The sequence below is a fragment of the Eulemur rufifrons genome, chromosome 2 (assembly GCF_041146395.1).
Source record: "Eulemur rufifrons isolate Redbay chromosome 2, OSU_ERuf_1, whole genome shotgun sequence".
Classification (NCBI taxonomy): Eukaryota; Metazoa; Chordata; class Mammalia; order Primates; family Lemuridae; genus Eulemur; species Eulemur rufifrons.
Genome location: NC_090984.1, coordinates 101,214,480 through 101,238,552, shown reverse-complemented (window position 1 = coordinate 101,238,552; position 24,073 = coordinate 101,214,480). Strand labels below are relative to the sequence as shown.

At 37.6% G+C, this 24,073-nt stretch overlaps 2 protein-coding genes across 3 annotated transcripts in view; one reads left to right on the top strand and one right to left on the bottom strand.

Moving 5' to 3' along the window:
* Positions 1-7,120: 7,120 nt before the first annotated feature.
* FCF1 (FCF1 rRNA-processing protein) lies at positions 7,121-22,409 on the bottom strand. Its single transcript, XM_069465119.1, has 8 exons — positions 22,393-22,409; positions 22,054-22,121; positions 20,821-20,892; positions 19,582-19,730; positions 15,464-15,536; positions 9,749-9,836; positions 8,449-8,543; positions 7,121-7,578 (listed from the first exon to the last, which is right to left on the bottom strand). The coding sequence occupies exons 1-8, from the start codon at positions 22,393-22,395 to the stop codon at positions 7,530-7,532; spliced, it is 597 nt and encodes a 198-aa protein (XP_069321220.1). The 5' UTR covers positions 22,396-22,409; the 3' UTR covers positions 7,121-7,529.
* A 126-nt stretch (positions 22,410-22,535) lies between these two features.
* AREL1 (apoptosis resistant E3 ubiquitin protein ligase 1) overlaps positions 22,536-24,073 on the top strand; it is a 39,326-nt gene continuing 37,788 nt past the window's right edge. For both annotated transcript variants that reach the window (XM_069488960.1, XM_069488951.1), the window contains exon 1: positions 22,536-22,657. The gene's annotated coding sequence lies outside the window, so the exon portion shown is untranslated. The remainder of the gene's footprint in view (positions 22,658-24,073) is intronic.

Sequence of the window (24,073 nt, the reverse complement as noted above, 5' to 3'; positions counted from 1 at the left end):
ATGGCATTTCTTTGGCCATCTGCTATGGTGTGAATATTTGTCCCCTCCAAAACTCATGCTAAAATCTAATCCCCTGTGTAGCAGTATTGAGAGTTGGGGCCTTTAAGAGGTGATTGGGTCCTGAGGGCTCTGCTCCCATGAATGGATGAACCCATTCATGGGTTAATAGGTTAATGGGTTATCATGGGATTGGGACTGGTGGCATTATAAGAAGAGGAAGAGAGACATGAGGTAGCATGCCCAGCCCTTGCCATGTGATACCCTGTGCTACCTCAGGACTCTGCAGAGAGTCCCAACCAATAAGAAGGCCCTTTGACCTTGGACTTCTCAGCCTCCGTAACTGCAAGAAATAAATTCCTTTTCTTTTTAAATTACCTAGTTTCAGGTATTCTGTTATAAGCAACAGAAAACAGACTAAGATACCATCCAAGGGTTAGCATCTGCCCAAAGTTGGCACAATCATACTTGAGGAAAAGATTTTTATTACGTAGTTGGGAAAGAGGCCTTCTTTCTCTCCAATGGATGAGAACAAGGAGTATGTTACCCAATTGCTATTTTCAGCCAACTGGGAGCCATGAAGGAAGTAAGCTTGGTGACAAAGCCAATAGAAAGAGAAGGTCAGAATTGAGGAACATGTTGTTATAGCCCTGATTGTGCATAGAGCTGCACTACCTTTGACATTCCTGTTATTTGAGGTTCATTTCCTTATCATTTAAGATAGACTGAGTTAGAGTTTCTGCTACTTGCACTGAAAGCACCCTAACTGAAACCTGGAGAGATATTATAACAATACATTTGAAAATAGAAATCTCAGACACACAGTTGTGCCTCATGGAAACTCAGGAACCCCACTAGGTACTACAAGAAGGGCTGCACATGTAGGCCTCACAGAGATTGGAATGTAGTCCAGGAACTGGATGTCCCTCAGTACGCAATGTAGAACTAGCCGTCACTCCCTCAGCATCAGGAGGTTCTTCATTAATTTCTATCCTAGGACTCTGCCATCATGGTACTCTGGCATCAGGTGTACCCCACTTCTTTTTATGTATGGTTTCTTCTCGTGCGATAGCTGTTCAACTCTCCATGTCTTGAGATCTAAATTTCCCAAAGAAAGTATTTGTTTCCTTAGGACAGAATTTTCCTAACATTCTACCCCATGAGCTCCTGGCCAATCGGTAGATTGGATGTTTGTGGATAAGATGCCCCAATCCTTGACTCAACTAGCAGTGATCTAGTTTCCTGATTATGAAGTACCAATTTGGCAATTTATGTGGAAGAAACCTCTTGGAATTGGCCTAGGGGTGTGCTATTCATGGTAGGTTTAGCTGTCCAGTGCACACATGATAGATCACTGGATAATCTAGGCTCAAAGTTCTTTCATCATACCAATCTCTTAATTAAAATATTAATCCACAGTTGGTACCCATAATGTAACATCAGCCTTTATCTTTGCCAGAATGGTTCCACCTCTGATATTACATTCTAATTACCTATTTCTTAATCATTTATTTCTATAACCCTCTCACTTCCTCATTTTTAATATACCTGTTAGTCAGCCTTCCTGAGCCTCTAGTCAGTCCTTGGACTGATCCCTTCTCCCCCAGGTCACCATCCCCTGTCATGACTTCACTTCTTTTTCTATCAATTCCTGAAACTACAATATGTCAATTCAACCTCTCTGGCAAACATCCTCAACTCCTTGTTCTACTGTCGTATTTGCCTTGTAAATTCCCAACTATAGCTCATTTCATCCACTCACTTTCTTTTGCTCAATGCTTCTGGAGAAACCACACAACATATTATTGGTGCCACTACTAATTCAGGTGCTGCTCATTCTGGGTTCTCAGCATCACTTTGGAATCATTTTATATGATGTCTGTCCAGAAAGTATCCAGCCATTGTTAATAAAATATTTCCCATTACACAGCTAGATACTTTCCAGACAGACCTTGTATGTCATTGACCTCTCCCACTCACTATAATAGCTACTTCAATCCTTCACCACCACCCCAAGCCCTCTCAATAAATGTCCTTGCTTTAACCTCACAAAGAGAATTGAGATCAGTGGACACAAACTCCCACAACTTCTGCCCACACACCCACATCCTAATTTTACCACCCTTGCCTCCTATTCTCTGGTTCCAGGGTGGCTTTTCTCCTGTCCCAGGTTAATCCTGGCCGTCATGCTCTGGAGCTCATCTCTTGACACTACTCTGTCAGTAATCTCTTCTATGTTTCACTGATTTCTTTTTCATCAAATTTTGTATTTTGAAAAATTTCAAGTCTGCAGAAAAGTTTTTTTTTTTTTTTTTTTGAGACAGAGTCTCACTCTGTTGCCCAGGCTAGAGTGAGTGCCGTGGCGTCAGCCTAGCTCACAGCAACCTCAAACTCCTGAGCTCAAGTGATCCTCCTGTCTCAGCCTCCAAAGTAGCTGGGACTACAGGCATGCGCCACCATGCCCGGCTAATTTTTTCTATATATATTTTTAGCTGTCCATATAATTTCTTTCTATTTTTAGTAGAGATGGGGTCTCGCTCTTGCTCAGGCTGGTCTCGAACTCCTGAGCTCAAACGATCCGCCCACCTCGGCCTCCCAGAGTGCTAGGATTACAGGCGTGAGCCACCGCGCCCGGCCCAGAAAAGTTTTAAGAATAGTAAACACCCCTATACTCTTCACCTAGGTGCATCACTTATTAATGTTTTGCTACTTTTTCATCTCCTATTTCTCTTTTTCTATTATTATTAATCAATTTCCCTGCAAAACCATTTAAGAGCTACTTAAAGATATTATTTCCCTTCATATCTAAATATTCAGCATGGATTTCCTAAGAACAATAGTATTCTTGTATGTAACTATATAATATTCACACTAAAGAAATTTAATGTAAAATTCTACTAACAATCAGTCCATATTTAAATGTCTCTAATTGTCCCAATCATATCCCTTATATCTTATTTTTTTTAATCCAGAGTCTAATCAAGAATCACACATTGCATTTAGTTGTCATGGCTTGTTATTCTCCTTTAAAACAGTTCCCTAGCATTTTTTTTTTTTTTTTGTCTTTCATGATATTGACATTTTCTAAGAATCCAAGCCAACTGTTTTGCAGAGGGTCCCTCAATTTTGGATTTGACAAATCATTTCCTCATCATTAAATTCAGGTAAAAAATTTTAATTTGGGGGACAAAAATACTACACAGGTAACATATCCTTCTACGCATCACATCATGATGTACATAATGTCAGTTTGTCCTATCAGTGGTGACATCAAGTTTGATCATTTGAGTAAGGCAGTGTCAGCCAGATTTTTCTGTTGTAAAGGTTAAGTATAATCTCTGAGGTGGTAACTGAGGCTCTGCAAATATCTTGTTCCCCACCTTTTTCCACAAATGCTTCTAGCATCCACTGATGATTCTTGCGTGAATCAGTTATTACAATGGTGACTGTAAAACAATGATTTTATATTTCTTTATTCCTTCTACATTTATTGGTTATCATTTTTCTGTACCTCAAAAAGCTCTTCTGACAGGCATGGTGGCTCATGCCTGTAAATCCCAGCACTTTGGGAGGCCACGGCAGGAGGATCACTTTTGAAATTTTTATAATAGCAAAAGGAATAAGGATATTCTGATTGGCCCAGCCAAAAGGATGATCCCACTCACATTATGGGTTGTGGGAACAGTGAGCCACAATCTAGTCCTATGACATTGGTCTTTACGAGGAATTCTGTAGCAGCGAAGGGAAGGGAGGGAAAGCATTATTTTCAGAACTTTTCCTATCCATTTACATATGTACCACATACTCCTATATAATATTTTTGTTCTTAAAAAGATATCACACTCTACCTAATTGTTCTACAATTTGCTTCTTTCTCTCAATAATAGTTTATAGAGTTACTTCCATTTAAGTAACATAGCTCTACCTCATCTATTATCATCATTCTTAATTGTGGTAACATACACATAACAGAAAATCTACAATCTTAACCATTTTTAAGCATACATATGTGGCTCATTTATGTTGTTGTACAACCAATATCCAGAACTCTTTTCATCTTGCAAAACTGAAACTCCATACCCATTAAACAACTCTCCATTCTCTACTTCCCCCAGTGCCTGGTAACCACCTTTCTACTCCCTGTCTCTGTAAATTTGACTACTCTATGTACCTCATATAAATGGAAATCATACAGTATTTTTCTTTTTGTGACTGGCTTATTTCACCTGGCCTAATGTCCTTGAGGATCATCCATGTTGTAGCAATTGTCAGAATTCCCTTCCTTTGTAAGGCTGAATCATAATGCACTGTGCATCTATACCACATTTTGTTTACCTGTTCATCCATTGACGGCACTTGGGTTGCTTCCACCTCTTGGCTATTGTGAATAATGCTGCGATGAACGTGGCTGTGCAAATGATCTCTTTAAGATGCTTTTGATTCTTTTGGATATATCCCCAGAAGTGGAATTGCTGGATCATATAATAATTCCATTTTTAATTTTTTTGAGGAACCACCATACTGTTTGTGGCTGTACCATTTTACATTCCCACTAATAGTGCACAATTTCTACATATTCTCATCTACATTTGTCATTCATTGTTCTTTCATTTTTTAATAGTAGCCATCCTAAGCGGTGTGAAGTGGTACGCGGTATCTTATTGCGGTTTTGATTTGCATTTCCCTAATGATAGTGATGTTAAGCATCTTTTCCTGTGTTTTTGGCCATTTGTATATCTTCTCTGGAGAAATGTCTATTCAAGTCCTTGGCCCATTTTTAACCCTGCCTCATTCTCTTTAAAAGTTCATGACGGCCGGGCGCGGTGGCTCACGCCTGTAATCCTAGCACTCTGGGAGGCCGAGGCGGGTGGATTGCTCAAGGTCAGGAGTTCGAGACCAGCCTGAGCGAGACCCCGTCTCTACTAAAAATAGAAAGACATTATATGGACACCTAAAAATCTATATAGAAAAAATTAGCCGGGCATAGTGGCGCATGCCTGTAGTCCCAGCTACTCGGGAGGCTGAGGCAGTAGGATCGCTTAAGCCCAGGAGTTTGAGGTTGCTGTGAGCTAAGCTGACGCCACGGCACTCACTCTAGCCTGGGCAACAAAGTGAGACTCTGTCTCAACAAAAAAAAAAAAAAAAAAAAAAAAAAAGTTCATGACATTCCACAGTTAAGACCCTTTTGGTGGACATTTAGTTTGTTTTTAATTTTTCTATACTATAAATAGCGCAGTAAACATCTTTCTATATGCTTCTTTGTACACATGTGAATGTTTCTTTACACACACACATATATAAAATATTGTCCATGCTGAGGTACTCTAAAGTAAATCACCTGTATGATACCTATATGTAACCAAAAATTAGAATTGGGGTCAAAGGATATATGCAATTTTTATTTTAATGGATCCTGCCAACAGCTGTCTAAAATGGTTTTACCTATTTACACTCTTGTCAGCAGGACAGGAGTACCCATTTCCCCACACCCTTGTTATATATATTCAAAAATTTAGCCAGGCTTGGGGGCACGTGCCTACAGTCCCAGCTACTCAGGAAGCTGACGCAGGAGGATCACTTGAGCTCAGGAGTTTGAGACTAGCCTGGGCAACATGGCAAGACCCCATCTCTACAAAAAATTAAGAAATTAATCATGCTTGGTGGCACATACCTGTAGTCCCACTACTTGGGAGGCGGAGGCAGGAGGACTGCTTGAGCCCTGGAGTTCGAGGCTGTAGTGAGCTATGATTGTGCCACTGCACTCCAGCCTGGGTGACAGCATGAGACCCTGTCTCTTTAAAAATAAAAATCTTCTGATCATTCATTTGTTTTAGGAGGGAAGTGCCTTGCACAGAAATCTATAATTTTAATATATTCAAACTTATCAATCTTTTATGACTTTAACATTCTGCTTCCTAAGAGTTTTATATAAAGGTTATAAACACACTTTTCTTTGTTTTTTTCTAATGTTTCCCTAGTTTAAGAAAAAAGTTTACATCTTTGATTCACTTGAAATATATTCTCATGAATCATGTGAAGTAGGAATCTAAATATTTTTTTCAAATGGATAGCTACCTTGCCATTATAATAATATAATAATCACTGACATGTATTGAACAACACTTACTTGGGCCAGGAACTGTTTAATTTCATCTCACCTTATTGGGCTTGTTTTGAGGATTACACAGAAACATTTTAAAGCAGCAGCAAGGAAAGCACTAAATGTTTATGTGGTTTGCCTGAATCACAGAGACATTAACTGGTGGAATCAGGAGTCTGATCCTAACAGAATGACTCCACGCTATTTGACCTTCTAATACAATTTCCTTTTCCCACAAATTTGAAGTACTACCTTATTAATACCAAATTCCCATAAATATGTAAGTTTGTTTATGGACTTTCTATTGTGTTCCAATGATCTATTTAACTATTTTTATACTATCTTGTGATCATTGAAAAAAATCTAATCTGATCATGTTATCTATCCTGCATAAAATTTTGATAATACCCTACCAACCTCGGGATCAAGTCCAAAACCTTCAGCATGTCACGTAAGGGCCCCTCCCTCCCACTTCCTACCTCCGAAGTCTCAGATGTGGGTACAGGTCCCTTTCCCCGTGATTTCTTACCTTCTAGTCACAAAAACCCTCTGGCAGTTATTTGAACAGGCCAAACACATTCACTCCACGTAACACTGTGCCTCCTTGCTTTTGTTCATATCACTTGCTCTGCTTCACCGTGTTTGCCTCAGTGGACAAGCACCTATTCATTTTTAAGATTAACTCTTCTCTTTCCTTCCTCCTCAGTCCAAGTCAAAAGAAATCATTCTTTCCTCCTTTATGTGTCCACACTTGCCTCTAGTACTGCTATTTGATTGTATTTACTTATTTACATGTTTTTTATCCCACTATAATATAAATCTCTTGAAGGCAGGACCATATCTTATTAAGTACCTGGTATAAACTTAAATAAATGTTTGTTGAGTAAATGAATATAAAACAATGACCACCAAATTGTGTGAGCAATCATCACAGCACCTAATTTATAAAAAGATGCAACAATTTTATTTTTATTGTAAATCAACAATTTATAATTGTTTAAATTTATGGGGTACAAAGTGATGTTATCATCCATGAATACAAAGTGGAATAATTAAATCAAACTGGTTAACATATCCATCACCTCAAATATTTAACATTTTTGTGGTAAGGTCATTTGAAATTTATTGTCTTAGCAATTTTGAAATGTATAATACTCTAGTATTATTTACCATGCTGTGCAACAGAACTCAAAAAAGAATAAAACATTCTTCCTGCCTGAGATTTTGTACCCTTTGCCCATGATTTAAAATTTTAAATGAGACAAAATATCATTTTCAAAATAGCATCCAAAAGTGGGTGTATTTAACCATATTCAGCTCATAATAGAGCAAATGCGTAAACAGAATAATAATTCATTGTCCTACATGTTTAACAAACTGCTAACAGAGAAAAGTGGCTGAAGAAAGGCAGAGGAACACTGTCTTAAAAGAATTAGAACCGAGGGGCTCCATAATCATCGGGCATCCGTTCGATATTGTATCTGATGAGGATAAAAAATTAACACTGGTAAGAAAGACGGGTACAGAACCATCTAAAAACCCATGCTTTACTGACTGCAACACTCTTACCCCACTGTGAATTCTTTTGTCAATGGGAACATTTTGGAGGAACGTGATAATGAATGATTTACATTAAAAAAATCTAATTACTAATTTAAAAAAAACTAAAAAAATCTTTCAAAAAAGATATTTCTTTTTTTTTTTTTTTTTTTTTTTTTTTTTTTTTTTTTTGAGACAGAGTCTCACTCTGTTGCCCAGGCTAGAGTGAGTGCCGTGGCGTCAGCCTAGCTCACAGCAACCTCAGACTCCTGAGCTCAAGGGATCCTCCTGTCTCAGCCTCCCGAGTAGCTGGGACTACAGGCATGCACCACCATGCCCGGCTAATTTTTTCTATATATATTTTTAGCTGTCCATATAATTTCTTTCTATTTTTAGTAGAGATGGGGTCTCGCTCTTGCTCAGGCTGGTCTCGAACTCCTGAGCTCAAACGATCCGCCCACCTCGGCCTCCCAGAGTGCTAGGATTACAGGCGTGAGCCACCGCGCCCGGCCCAAAAAAGATATTTCTGACCAAAAATACTAAGCTTGCTTTAAATTACTGCTTTGTATTTAAACCAGTACATTTTTCTATTTCTTCTAGTAATCTTATTGTAACAATTTAAATGTCTGACTCATTCCTAAATCCTATCTTTATCTTTTGCCCTTGTTCTTTCTACTTTTCTTCAAATTTAACTATGTAAACATTTGACACAATAATTTCTTTCACATCCTCTATAACCTTATCCCCTGACCTCATTTTTAATTGACATCAACTATATACTTCTAATCCCTTTTCCAAGAGAAATTTCTCACCTATGGTTAGAAATGTACATGATAGGAACTCCAGGGATTTTCCGGATTCTTCGTTTAAGGTCTCGGTCAATTGTGGCCACAATGTAACACTTGTGCTGTAAGAGACACAGACTGATTTTCACATTGAGCTGAGTACACTTAATGACTATTGGATAATAGCACAACCACTGACTAGTTTGGAGAATCATTCATTTTCACAGTGAATAGCTGGAGAAGGCTGTAACAATTTGCTGAGTTACCATTATGATCTAGTTCATATTTATAAAATATATAACAAGATGCCTGGGCTGAATGTAGTCTTAAGAATCTTGAGGGAGAGAACAGAAAACTATTTATAAGCTGCAAGGTGTTTTCTGTCTCATAAATGGAAGAGACTTTTGCATCTGAGGCAGGCCATTCCTGAGTTTTGGGACTCTATGCAAATACAAAGTGCCTTAGATTGGAGGGCAGCTCTCTGCTGTCACTGGATCTTGGGGCTTGGACATGCTCTGAGGCTTCCTAGTGGTAGAGGTAGGCTACCCTATGGGCCAAGAAGCCAGAATGAGATCTTCAGGACCTGAAGTTTAAGCCTAGTAGCTCTAAAAGCAGTAACATTTAGCTGTCAGTTGGAAGTTATTTTATATTGTACTTTACTTGTGTCATATCTGAATCTCTCACTGAGTTTTATAAAAAGCTGCAGCATGGTGTCAGCTGCACTGTGGGAAATGAAGGGAATGCTGGCCTCACCCATGGGATAGAGTGGCTAAAGGGATGGCCATGCAGTTACCAGATGAAGATTATCCTCAGCAGATGTTCTGGTGGTGCTTGACCACAAGGCCAGAATGGAAGAATTAAAAACTTGCTTCTCTAGGGTACCTGTGAGATAGCACCCTGGGAGACTTTAGATATAACTGAGAGACACTTTTGGGTTAGGGATGGACAGGAACAAAATTCCTGCAATGGGAATAAGTGGAAATGTAACTTTATTTTACATATCCTATATTAACTCACTTATACTATTTTAGAGAGATTTGTGAAATAAAAAAATCAGTAAGTGTCCTGAATTATATATCCAGTAAATGCAGGCGCTGAGATCTGAAATCCATATCTTTTCCCCAAGCCTGTGCTCTTTCCATTATCGTTATGTTATAGATTTTCAATCTACTCTCTCAAGTAAATGAGGATATCTATGCTTCTTATGAATAGATGCTACATAATTTTTTTAACCATTTATTTTACTTTGCTGACCATGCACATTCAAGAGATAACAGTTTACCTTTTTCTTTAAAGCACAAAATAAACATTTACAAACTGATGATACCTGAGTTACTCTCTGTACTAAGCAGTCATCTGCATAGGTTCCTTTGTGTGTGCATGGTAATCGTTCAAATCTTGGATCCTTGGCAATCCTGTAGGGTTATAAAAGTGGATTAAAGCAAACATTCAAGCAATTGGATGATTTTCTGAGTCTCAGTCAGTGAAATAAAAGTAACATGACCTCAGTGGAGATTTTTTTTTTTTTTTTTTTTTGAGACAGAGTCTTGCTCTGTTGCCCGGGCTAGAGTGAGTGCCATGGCGTCAGCCTAGCTCACAGCAACCTCAAACTCCTGGGCTCCAGCAATCCTTCTGCCTCAGCCTCCCAAGTAGCTGGGACTACAGGCATGTGCCACCATGCCCGGCTCATTTTTTCTATATATATTTTTAGTTGTCCATATAATTTCTTTCTATTTTTAGTAGAGACGGGGTCTCGCTCTTGCTCAGGCTGGTCTCGAACTCCTGACCTTGAGCGATCCACCCGCCTCGGCCTCCCAGAGTGCTAGGATTACAGGCGTGAGCCACCACGCCCGGCCCTCAGTGGAGATTTTAAAGCACCCGTCTCCTCCTAAAGCTTATCCTCTGATTGGAAAGACAACTCACAAGGAAGGGAATTAAAGCTTACTGACAGCTGGTGTGCCTTAGGTCATTTCATTATTACAAAATCCTGAGCTATTATGTATCCATTTTACAGATAAGAAGGCAGTTTCAGAGAAGTTAAATCAATTTATTCAAAACACAGTTGGGAAAAGCCAGGATTCAAAACCAAAACAATTTTAACCTAACCATTTAACCTTTAGGAAGTTGTCTTACACAAATGTACAAGAATACAGGCACAGGGATGGTCACTACAGCACAATTTATAGTAGTTAAAAACTGGAGATAATCTAAATATCCACCAGCACGGTAAAAGTTAAACACATTTTGGTGCCCCTATCAAAAAAAAGTGAAGTAGAGCTGTGTGTACCAATGTGGATGGATTTATACTAAACTGCTGAATAAACAAAGAAATGAATAATATGTATATATAATATGATTCACATAAGAATACAAATTTATCTCCCTAATATTCTTTATCTAGATTTGCAATTGCCCAGAAAAAGGTCTGGAAAAATATATACTAACCCTCCTCAGTTGTCACTCTTGGGGTAGAAGCAAAGTGTGAAAGTGGAGGAAGATTTTTACTTTTTATTATATATATATATATATATATGTTTATATTGCTTGCCATAAAAATTCAAACACATATTATTTCCATACAAATTTGAAAAAGACGACCCTCAAGTCTGTGATTCCTACAGCCCTTCTCTTTCTTGTGTATTTCACAATGACGAGTCACTGAAATGAAAAAAATATGTGTATAGGGACCAAGTGCAACAAAAATCTTCCTCCATATTGCAGTAGTTTGGTGCTAGGTCAACATGGCTTAGGTGTACTTATGAAAAAATGACATGAAGATGAAATAAAATGAAGATGAAAGAATGCACCAAGCTATGTGAGTATAGGCAGGTACCAAACAGGCACCAGCCACCTGTAAACTGCTTTGCTGGTGTTCAGGGAGAGTGAGTGCAACTTTCTGGCTGGGGGAAGGATTTTCATAGAGAGGAGAGTGAAACAGGGCTGGAAAGAGTCTCCAATACCAGGCTGATAAGTGTGAAGACATAGGTGATATGGACTCATTAAAAGATTTCTGAGCGACAGAGTGACACAAGCAAAGCTCTATCTTGTGGTGTGGAGGATACACTAGAATGAAGAGTTGCTGAGAAACTAGGTAGGCAACAATCTAAGATTTTGCTCTTGTGGTCATCTATTTACACCTGAAATCATTCGTCTTCTCTCCACAAGCTCTTTCGCCAAAATATACCAACATGCTCTTGTATCTTTCCCATTTTAAAAAAAACCAATAAATAAAACATCTTTTTACTTATATCCTCCTCCAGCTAACACCTCATTTCTGCTTCTCTTGATGGCCAAACTTAGTTCTTCCACTTGGTGCCTCTATTTCTCACCTTGCATTCTTTATTTTTGTTATTTAAAAAAATTGTCCTCTTTCCCCCTTTTAATTTGAATTATTTTAGGTATACAAAAAGTATAAAGGTATACAAAAAGTATAAAGAATGCCCCCCATCTCGTTAAATAAATGAAACATTACAAATAAAAATGGAGCCCCCTTTCCAACTCTAAGGTCTCTCACCTCTCCATAAGTAACTATTATCCTAAATTTGACATTTAGGATTTCCCCATGTCCTACTATGCATGTAAGATTACATATGTACATACAATGTAGTATTGATTTACCTGTTTTTAACCTTAGATAAATGGTATGCTCTTGCATTTTTTTTTTTAAGAGACAGGGTCTTGCTATGTTGCCCAGGCTGGTCTTGAAATCCTGGGCTCAAGTGATTCTCCTTCCTCAGCCTTCCAAGTAGTAGCTGGGACTATAGCACCATGTCCAGCATTGCTCTTGCTTTCTTTAAATTTTGCATTGTTTTATCCATATGGGCACATAACTCTAAGAGGTTCACTCATTTCACTCCTGTATAGTATTTTATTCATGAGCATTCCACAATTTAACCATTCTTTTTTTAATGGACCTTTTGGCTGCCTACAATTTTTTGCTATTACATATGTAAGAAAATGCCAATACTTCAATATATATATGTGACTTTCTCTATGGGAGTCACCCTTTTTTAAAAAACTAGAACACACTATGAAATGCATTTTACCTAGCATACAGTATACACATACATACATACACATGTAAAAGTGAAAAAGATTTTGTGAAGCAATATTCAACCTTTACTACATATCATGCATGCAATATTTTATAGTTTATTCTATCACTGATTTTACCCACTAAACTGATTTCACAACCTAAAGATTGTGATCTCCAGGTTGAAAGACAGTGTTGTAAGAGTATGGACAACCTTGATTTTACCAGATATCATTGCTAAGTTGCTCTCCAAAGTGACATCCAATTTATACCCTGAGTAGCTGGGTATGAGAGTTCCCACTGCTCCACAGTCTCAACTATTCTTGTCATTGTCAAGCAGATTTTTAAATTTTTGCCAATCTAATGGTGATAAAATAGTATCTCATTGTGAATTTAAGGATTGTCTTTTTCTTATGGATTTGTAGAAGTTCTTTATACATTTTGAAAAGCACTTTGTTGATTATATATATGTTACTAATATCTTCTGTCTATACCTTGTCTATTTATTTTGTTTATGGCATCTTTTATTATATAATATTCAATTTCAATATAGTTAAAAGATTAGTTTTCCACTATGGTCTGTATTTCTTAATAAATTTCTGCTCACCCTCAAATCATTAAAATGTTTTCTATAACGTTTTATACTAAGAGTTTAGGTAGTTAATCCAACTGGAATTGATTTTTATGTAAGTGAGATAAAGATAAAATTTTCTTTCTTTTCGCAGGGATCATCACTTTCCCACTAATCTAAATAATTCTACCACTGTAATAAGTTCCATTTTCTTTTGCCTATAAGAAAATACTTTTAGATATATATAAAATACAATAAAATTCACTAACTATAAAGTTAGTTAAATGAGCTTTTACAAATTTATATACCCATGTAACTTCCTCCACAATTGAGATGTAGAACACTTCCATTACCTCAGAAAGTTCCCTGTACCCCTCTACGGTAAATACCCTTTTCCTAGCCTTGGCTCCAGGCAACCAGTCATCTGTATTCTTTCCTAGAATTTCATACAAATGGAAATCCATTTCTGGAGTGATAGAAATGTTTTAACTCATGAGTATGAGGGTAGTTCCACAACTGTATACATTTGCCAAATCCATCAAATTATACAAGTAAAATTGATGACTTTGATAGTATGTAAATTACACCTCCATAAAGGTGATCAAAAAAAAAAATCCATTGGTCTCGCTCAAGCAATTCTTTTCTTTTTTGTTTTTTTTTTGGGGGGGGGGCAGCGCAGGGTGGGGCAGAGTCTTGCTCTATTGCCTGGGATAGAGTGCTGTGGTGTCAGCCTCGCTCACAGCAACCTCAAACTCCTGGGCTCAAGGGATCCTCCTGCCTCAGCCTCTGGAGTAGCTGGGACTACAGGTGTAAAACCACAACATCTGGCTAATTTTTTCTATTTTTAGTAGAGATGGTGTCTCACTCTTGCTCAGGCTGGTCTCGAACTCCTGACCTCAATCAATCCTCCCACCTAGGCCTCTCAGAGTGCTAGGATTACTGGTGTGAGCCACTGAGCCTGGCCCTGGTCTCACTCAAGTGATTCCGTACTTTGAATGTGTCCTTTACTTCTGTATGATTTTGTAATATCAGGCATTAATCATTTGGAAAATATTAATTCAATGAGGCACACAGATCTTCCAAATATTGACATTTTTCATTATATAATATAAAAAAAGAATCACACTCAATATCTCTACTGGTTTCAATAGAAAGGTCTTTAGCATTGGGAATGTGATAAGCTCACAGTTTTCCAAAACTCTAAGTTTCACCTGAAAGCTTTAATTTTACCACTGGCAACAAATGTGAGTTGTTTTCTTTGAAGTGACAGGCTCACTGCCATTAATTTTTGAGAAAATATCTGCCAGATATCAAAGTCTGAATAACCAGTGTTTGTTAGTTGTTCTTTCACATAAAAATGATATTCCATGAAAAAGTAACTGGTTTAGCTTACAACTCAAACAAGCACACAAATGCTTTTCATTGAGACAACCTTTGTCCTTTCGTATGAAGTGCTTTATGCATACTTCACATTTCATCACAAAGAATACTGATGTGTACCGGAGGGTCAAAATTTAATAAAGTTAAATTTTACTGCTTCATCAAGGACATTCTTAAATGACTCTGGGTTTTTGTTTTTGTTTAAGACAGAGTCTCACTCATTCACCCTGGGTAGAGTGCAGTGGCGTCACTGTAGCTCACTGCAACCTCAAATTCCTGTGCTCAAGCAATCCTCCAGCCTCAGCCTCCTGAGTAGGTGGGACTACAACACCCAGCTAATTTTTCTACTTTTAGAGAGAGGGGTCTTGCTCTTGCTCAGGCTGGTCTCAAACTCCTGAGCTCAAGCAGTCCTCCTGCCTTGGCCTCCCAGAGTGCTGGGATTAAGGCGTGAGCCATGGTGCCTGGTCAACTCTGGCTTTTTAAAAAAAAAAATTGCCTGTGGGTGACAGTGAAGAATACAATTACTAGCATTGTATGAGTTCACTGCCTTGATTTATACTAAGGCATTAGCAGTTCTGCCATCAGTGCAAATGTCAACATTGTGCCAAAGGCAATGTCTTTGCACTGTATGAAAATAGTTTCGTGAACTCCCTGCAAAGGTCTCTGGGACTCATAGAGTCCACAGATACACTCTGAGAACACTTACCCTAAATTTAAGAGTGTTTTCTGGAGTAAACTCAAAATTTAAAATGTGAATCCTTTAAGTGAGAGATTCTGAAGGAGACATCTAGACAGCAAACTAATAAAAAGACAGTTTCTAACCGAAAATCTAGAGGAACTTAAAAGGAGGCCCACAAGACCAGTATGGCTAAAATAACTTAGTTCAAAGAACGTTAGCTTAAAATTTTCTAAACTTCCAATATTTGCTTTTTAAGTCACAAACAAGCAGCTTTGTATGATTTTTATTTAAACTAATTAGCCAAGAAACCTCGGGACAGCAAACAGATGGAGGGTCAAAAGAACCTTCAGTATACAAATCTAGTCTAGCTACTTCCTACCTGAGGGCCACTCGAAACTTCTGCCCCAATTTCTCAATTTCAGCCATTACACAGTCAGTTATACAAGGAATACCTGCCAGGAAAAAAAAAAAATTAGGAACAGAACTTGTGAAGAAATTATCTCTGAATTATATCCTGTTCAGAGTCTTTAAAAGACCCAAGGGACTTCTGGAATGACAGCAGAATTAGCACACTGAAATGAACAATAAGAACTAGAGAAGAAAACCATGTTTATACTAGGGAATTGCCCCAACCCCACACTACAGATTCCCAAAAGTATCTGTCATAAACATATTTGGCGGAAAAAAAATTGGATCCTGTCATTATATTAACAAAAAAGTTCTAGGTGGAAAAAAATTTAAATGTGAGCCAAAAAAAAAAAAAACCATGAAATTTACCAGAAAATGCAAATTTGATCACTTAAAAATAAAAACCTTCTGTCAGAAACAGAAGAGCCAAACAGAAAGCTATAACAAAGTCAAAAAACTAAACTGAGAAGAATATTCCCACAAATTTGTCAAACAGCTAATTTCCTTAATATACATAGATCTTTTAATAATAGCTTATAATTATGTGCTATGTGCCAGACACCGTTCACCTCTAACAGGTAGCACTGTTACCATTATCACCATTTTATACAGGAGGAACTTGAGGCACAAAGAAGTTAACTAACTAGATAGCAAATGGTGAAGCCAAGATTTGAACTGCGTCTATGAAGTTACAGACTGGGACCTTAACTATCATGCTATATTTTAGTTCATAGAAGAGGACATACAAATGGTCAATGAGACTATACGTGCTCAATCTCACTCCTAATGGAAGAGACGCAAAAATCTTTGCTACCTAGTGGAGTAACAAAGATTAAACAGATGAAAAAACCCAATATTGGAAAACCTCAATATTGGGGAAACACATATCCTCATACTAAGTTTGTAGATGTGTAAATTGGCATAACTATTTGAACATTTTCATTTTCATTATTTGAGGGCAATTTTACAATACTTATTAAAAATATACATACCCCTTGATGTTATAATATAGCTTCTAGAAAATGTGTCCTAAAGAAATACTCACATTCTTACATAGAGATATATTCACAAAGATAATCATTATAGCCTTCTTTTATAATATGATAAAAACTGGAAATAATCCAAATGTCCAATAGAATATTGGGTTTAAAAAATTATGCATTTAAATAGAATAATATATAACTTAGAAAAAGAATGAGGTCCATCTACATATACTGACATGGAAAAATGTTCAAGATATATGTTCATTGTAAAAAGCAAGGAGAAATGAATAACCAAAATGTGATCAATCCATACAATATTATTCAGTAATAAAAGGAAATGGAGTACTGATACATGCTATACATGTGTGACCCCTGAAAACATTATGCTAAATGCAAAAGGACTAAATAGTATATGATTCCATTTTTATGAAATGTCCAAAATTGGCAAATCTATAGAGACAGAAAGTAGATTAATGGTCACTTAGGGATGGGAAAAGAGAGTAGGGGGAGTGATGGCTAAAGGGTTGGAGGTTTCTTCTTGGGATAAAGAAAATGTCCTAAAATTGGTGATGGATATGCACAACTCTGTGAATACACTAAAAGCCACTGAATTGTACAGTTTAAAGGGATGAATCGTACAGTATGTGAATTACATCTCAATAAAGCTGTTTTAAAAAAGAGGAAAAAAATAAGGTATGATCCATTTCTATTAATAAACAAAAATAAACATTATCTGACACAGATTATATATGAATTTTTAAAAAATTTCCCTTCTTAGGAAAAGCATTATAGGGAACTTTCATTTTTTATGCTAGATTTTATTTACAAATACATTAATACTTTTGAAAGTAGAAAAAGCTAAGAAATTTTAAATGAAAACACAATGACCAGAAGAAAAAACATTTGTAAAATAAAGGCACTAAATCAGTGAGATCAGACAGTCATGGAATCAGAGGGCAATGCATGCTTTAAGAAGATCAATTTCAGAGCCGCATGGCAGTGAAGTGAGCAAAGACTTGCAACTGGAGTAAGGAGACAGGCCCAGGAAGACCACCATAAGGAAAGGGAAAGTAACAGCCAACAGTTTTCATGGACAGAAGAGAAACCTTATGGGAAGTGAATCATCCTCCCTTGTTGGACTATCAGGTAGAAATGCAAGGGACCAGGAACTATGAAAAGGTCAAAGAGGCCTCTTTAAGGGAAGAGGAAGATAAAGGCCTTCCTTAAGGTATAAAGGCAAGCAAAGCAAACATTTAAATAAGCAGAGCTTAAAACAGTTAAAGAATCTCCTAGGTACTGAATTTGTACTGTTCTTGAATATTTTTTCAACCTTTGGTTTGAGGTACTGTTACATATAAGACTTCAGAAAGTGGTATCTTCCTTAATAAATTTATTTTTAGAAAAGGCACAGTGAGAGCATTTAGCTGTATACATTATAGCTATATTCTAAGGTACACATATCTAGTGAAAGCCTAACTATAGGACTAAAGCTATCCTGATTAAAGTTCTCCCTAGAGATTAAAGTTCTCCCTAGATACTATTGATGGAGCTACAGAGTCAAGGAAACAATTCACCTCCAAAGGGCCACATTTTGACCCTCTATCTATTTCGCTGATAAATAGGTCACAGCATTCCTGAGGAAGCAGCTCAATTATAAGAAATGCCATGGATAATATAAAGAGCCTATCAAATTTAGTGTCTTTCCCCATACAAGGCCACCCAAGGCCCATTCTTAGAGGCCTAGTAGCACCACAAATTCAGATTATTATTTCTAAATGATTGCTAGAAAAAGAATATGCATACTGCTTCAAAAAGAAATACAGAAAGGCCTAAAAGAAAAAATAACTGTCCTTTGACCATTTCCCATCCCACCAATTCTGATCCTCAGAAAAGACTATTCCATTAGCACCATTTTTCTCACATACTGGTTACTTTTTTTTTTTCTTCTTTCTCTGAGACAGAGTCTCGCTCTGTTGCCTGGGCTAGAGTGCCATGGCATTAGCCTAGTTCACAGCAACCTCAAATTCCTAGGCTCAAGTGATCCTCCTGCCTCAGCCTCCTGAGTAGCTGGGACTACAGGCATGTGCCACCACACCCAACTAATTTTTTCTATTTAGTAGAGATGTGGTTTCATTCTTGCTCAGGCTGGTCTTGAAATCCTGAGCTCAAGCGATCCTCCTGCCTCAGCCTCCCAGAATGCTAGGATTACAGGCGTGAGCCACCAGGCCCAGCAATAGTGGTTACTTTCATCCTAATAAACATATACACCTAATAAACGTATGCAGCCGTTCTCACATTTATTAACTTTATGCATTTAAAGATTTTGCTCTTGTATACCCTTCACACATCACTTACCTCCATCTTTTCATCTTCTTGGTAATAACAAATCAATAAGCAACATTTACATTACTATCACTCTGTAAATGTTGTTCACTATATAGTATCCCTTAAAAATTAAAGAGGAAGGTGCAAATTTTTCCTTTGATTTCAATAATTTATTCTTTATGGCAAAGTAGAAGTCTAATTTTCATTTGTACCTTTAACTGGGTGACTGGAAAATATGACTTTAAACCTGCCACAAATGTAACAGATCTTACCATGAGAAAGTTATTCCCTGATACATGGCCTAAATTTTCTCATTCCCACTCATGGTACTGAAGGAAGATCATGTGAGGGAGGGGATACCCAAATAAACAAAGGAAATCTATTAATGGTAAACTGCATACCTAGGTGTAAATAAACTACCTCAGATCCTTTGTGGTACAATACAAATGAACACCAGGAATACATACACTTAATGTAAAAGAATATATATACTGGAAAATATAATAGATTTTTATTTATCTAGAATTTTAAAATAGAAAATTCCCCTTTTACGTTTAAAATTGATGTCCATAGTGATAGTCAAAGCACTCTGATTTCTGAATTGTGAAAGTTTAATTATTCTGTCAAGTTTGCATTAGATTTAAATTCAGAGAATTTGACTGCCGCAAATTAAATGGCCAGCAATTCAGTTAACTGGAACCCTACCTCCCCCTTTTAATATATTTGGGTAAATATGATTATCCTGAATAATATGGCAAAAATGTAAAAGTATGATACTCACACTTGGCATACAGACAGTCCATCATTGACTGTACTAAGTCCAGTTTAGCTTTAATGGAAAAGTTGATAAAGTTGGTATCAACCAAGATGTGGTAAGGTGGGCCCAGCTGTGTATTATATTGGAAGAATAAGCAGGAAGGGTGTTGGGGGCTGAAGGTAAAACAAAACAAGAACACAAAGTAAAGTTTACATTGATACTTTGGTATCAACAAAAACAAGAAGTCTCTGCTTGGAACAGTTCACTATTGATTAAACTCTTCTTTTCTTGTTCATTGGAAATAAATCTTAAAAAGGAAAGCAAGGACATAACATTACATTTTTCTTTTCTTTTTTTTTCAGTAGAGACAGGGTCTTGCTCTGTTGCCCAGGCTGGTCTCAAACTCCTGGACTCAACCTATCATCCTGCCTTGGCCTCCCAATGTGCTGGGATTACAGGCATGAGCCACTGCATCCAGCCGCAACATCACATTTTAATCTCAGGTCCACTAGTACACTTCACCACAACTTTAAAAAAGCAATTATTCAACCAAGCTCTTCCTCTAGTAGGAGCAGAATAGCCATGGGCACAGAAGGTAGAATACAGCTATCATGAATGATCCTACAGCAAGTTTGCCATTCTCATAGGATCCTAAAATGGTTGTATGGAATTTGGTATAGGAGAAAAATTTGTCCAGTGTTAGGATTATATACCACAGCTAGGCCTGTATCTCATCTAAATACCATGTCTAGGTTGAATATGACAGTGATTCTAAATGTTAGTCCATGGACCAATATCCATCTGTGATAATATATCCATCACTAATCCAGAGCAAAATGAGAAAAATAAGGAAAATGTGATGAGGTTTTCATAAAGTTAAATGTACTTATTTAAAAGGAATAATCTTTATTCTGAAAACACACGCTTACTTTTCTTAGTGATACAATTTCTCTTTTATGAAATGCTGCTGTGTTTAAACAATGGCAATTATTTCTTTTAAAAGATTCTTGGCAAAGAAAAAAATTAATAATCCTAGATTATATCTCCAGGATTTTAGGAGAAATTTTATTGCTCCATGAAATTCAAAAACCTACAAAACATTGAAACTGGTATGTGTTCATCAAGGTCATTTTCATTTGCATAGTTGTGTCTGACTTACCAACAAAGGAATGAGTAAATCAGCTCAGTGAAAGCCTAGAAGTCTATGGTTTTGGAATGTCTCTTTTAGTTTTAAAGGAAAACCTACAATTTTTGATTACTCACACTTCTCTTTCCTTCAGTGCGCTGGGATCCTTCTTTTCTTTCTTTTTAGGTTTTAATCTGTCTTTTTCTTTACTAGGAAAAAAAGTAAATTAAATCCAAGGGAGAAGAGAAAACCACAGCGGTTATAATCTCATTCAAAAACCAAATGTTCCAATGTTTTTTGTCTACAGAGATAATCCTATTTTGTGACTTTTTTATGTTAATATCAGCATACATCTCCTGAGCAACTAACTGTAGTAGGAAGTAGCCTGGAAGTATTATAATTGATACATAAAGCTAATAATGCATAAAAATTGTTAATGAGTAAATAAAGGTTGGTTATACTACCATTTCCTTCTTAGTCAGAATCTTTCATATCAAGGATCAAAATCCACTTCCAAGCCCTGGGTAAATAAGCTGATAGTTATCTTCTGAAAACCCAGATGCTTTAACAGTAGGGGGGGAAAGGGTTACTCCATATGCCTCTTATAACGAGCTAAAATGTAAAAACACATTGTACAAAATGTACCTGTAATTAGAAAGAAAATATTATCATTGGAGTATCATGTCGAAAAATTACATAAGAAATCCATACTAAAGGCTGAGAAGAATAACTCTGAAGGCTCCAATGACATTCTTTTGTTCTGAGACTCTTAAACACAAGGAAGATCAGTCCTTATTTAATAGCTATGCCTATTCTTCACTGAAGCAGGGAGGCTGTTTACATTCTCTTTATAAAGAGATAAGGATTAGCACTCCAGTTTCTTCTTACATAGTGATTCTTATAAGATTTATAAAATGAAGATATCTGGAGTTTTCCCATTTTTCTCTGTCAAAAATATTTGAGTGTCAGGCACTAGAGACACAAGACAAACACGGTCTCTGACTTCACCATCTTCCAACAATGATATTTTTTTTCTGGGAAATGTAGTAATGTAATGATAAGAACATAAAGATAATCATACCCACCTCACAGAATTGTTACGAGGTTTAAATGTTATGTGGTAGGTAAACCATACAACAACAGTGGAATAAAGTGAACACTTAAGAAATGTTTAATTCCCATCACCCTTCTCAGTGTAATCGCTCAGCAGCTAAATGACTGTTATACTTGACAACTATCCCATGCTATATAAACCGACGACACAATAATATCAGAACCAAATAACAACAAAAACTTTTACTACTTATCCCTTCGTGATTCTTATTACATCTCTGATTAGTCTAAGAACCCAGTTGATTCCGGACACTCACAGCCTCTGATCTCTGAGACTAAGCATTCGCTTCATGGTCGCATACTTCCTTGTCTTCTTTTGCTTCCCCTTGAAACAGAAGTTTTAGAGTTAAAAGATTTGGAAATACACTGCACCTTTTTAAGTCTCTTCTCTTGTCCACTCCCTTCCCTTTTTCCCTCAAATATCCACCCCCTTTCTCCACTCCCTAAAGCATTTCAGGCACCGCTCGGAGCAGTTTAAGAGCCAAGTCTAGAATGAAAATAAGCAAGAGGAATTTTGAGAAAATTTCGCCACAGGCTGACTCCCTCCATTCCGGCCCCAAATCGGTCTGACAACTGCTCAGACCCTCCTCTCTCACCATGCTCACGCCACACTCCTATTTCTTCCGGAATCACCAACGGCGCGACACTTTTACGTCATCCACATACTGCTTCCGGCAAAGAATAGCCCGGAAGCGGAAGCCACTTCGGGAAAAGGAAAAGCCCTGAGCCGGTTCCCAGGCCGGTTAAGGACCAACACTGGGGTCTCTTGGGAAGGTTGGGAGACGGTCTTCTTCTGAGTGCTGCCGCCGCTTCCCAGGACCGCAGAGCTGGGACTTCGCTACGCTGCACCCCCCTGCTTGGGTAATGTTTCTTTCCGGCCGGAAAGAGCCAAGAAGACGTGCTTGCACCTGTGTCCCATAGAGAGGGAGGACAAGAGTAGAGGGTTCGGAATCCTGGGGCGCACAGTAGTTTTGGGGAACACATTCTCCCCATTCCCCAGTGCTGGGTAATCGGGTCTCTACCTCCCAACCCTGAGGCTCTGGTCTCTACTTGGTTCTCCTAGCTGACATGGAACTTTGTGCAGCAAGGTGGACGATTCTCCGCGGGTATATGTAGCGTATTCGTCTCGGTGAAGAGAGATAAAGCAGCACTTGAGCGCCTTCTTTAGACTCTCACTAAAAAATTGGGGCATAAGCTTGACTATATCACGATTTACCAAGCCGGGAAAATGGTGGGAAACAGTTGACATTTATTGTGAAGCCTTGGTATGTCATCTTTAAAGAAAAAGAGAGAATTTGTGAGAACAAGTAGGGAAAGGTAACTGCCGCTTTTTTGAGTATCTGCTGTGTACTCCAGTGGTTCTTAACCTTTTGGAGATCACGTACTTCTTGACAGTTTGTGGAAAGCCAGGGACAATTCTTTTAAAAATGGGCACATACACAATTTGTGATACAGTTTATGAGTCTGGTGGACTCTGGGCCCATCCATGGACCCTTTAGGTGTCTGTGAACTTTAGGTTAAGAACCCCTATCCTGTACACTGCACTTGGCACTTTATTCATATTACCTTCTTTGACCTTCACAATAACTTAAGTACCCCCATTTTACATATGGGGAAGCTGAACCCCAGATTGTATTCATGGGTCTATTTGAGTCTGTTTGATCTGAAAGCTTGTATTTTTCTTATTGCACGATGCCATCCTAGGGTATGGAAGCCAAAAAGATTATCAGGTTAAAAAAAAAAGAAGGTGATCATCGTATAGCCCTTACTGTGAAAAAAGGCGTATGGGTTAATATGAACTTCAGAGTCAGACTGCTGTGCCTTGTACTAGCTGTATGACATTGCACAAGTTAATGTGTGCCTCAGTTTCTTCATCTGTAAAATGGAGATAATCATAATAGTACCTGTCTGATGTGGGTGTTAGCAGGACTTATGTTATCCTATTCATAGTTAAAATGTGAAGGGCTTAGAACACATTACCACAAAGTAAACCCAAGTTTTTCTATTATCATCATTGTGTGTCTTGCAACTTAAGGGTACATAGTAGAGTTGAAATTTTTTGCCATTTGTATTTTAATATAGTTGCACTAGAACTTGAATTAACAAACTTCAGAAACTTTAGTAAGTTTTCATGTCCTGAAAAGCTCCATTGCGGGGTGGTTTCTTATGTTCATTTGGGTGTAGGCAGTACTGGTTTTCTGCTTCTCCTTTCTGTTTTGGGTATGCATACATTTAGATAGCTTTGTAGTTCACATATCTGTAGGCTCTGAATTTTTG

Bases quoted from the DNA above. Each gene is read 5' to 3' on its own strand.
- FCF1 (XM_069465119.1), bottom strand. The intron at 9,837-15,463 runs GTAGGAAGTAGC...ATAACCCTACAG, and splicing joins AAGTTTCGAGTGGCCCTCAG to GATTGCCAAGGATCCAAGAT. The intron at 7,579-8,448 runs GTGAGAAATTTC...TATCCTCATCAG, and splicing joins ATGTACATTTCTAACCATAG to ATACAATATCGAACGGATGC.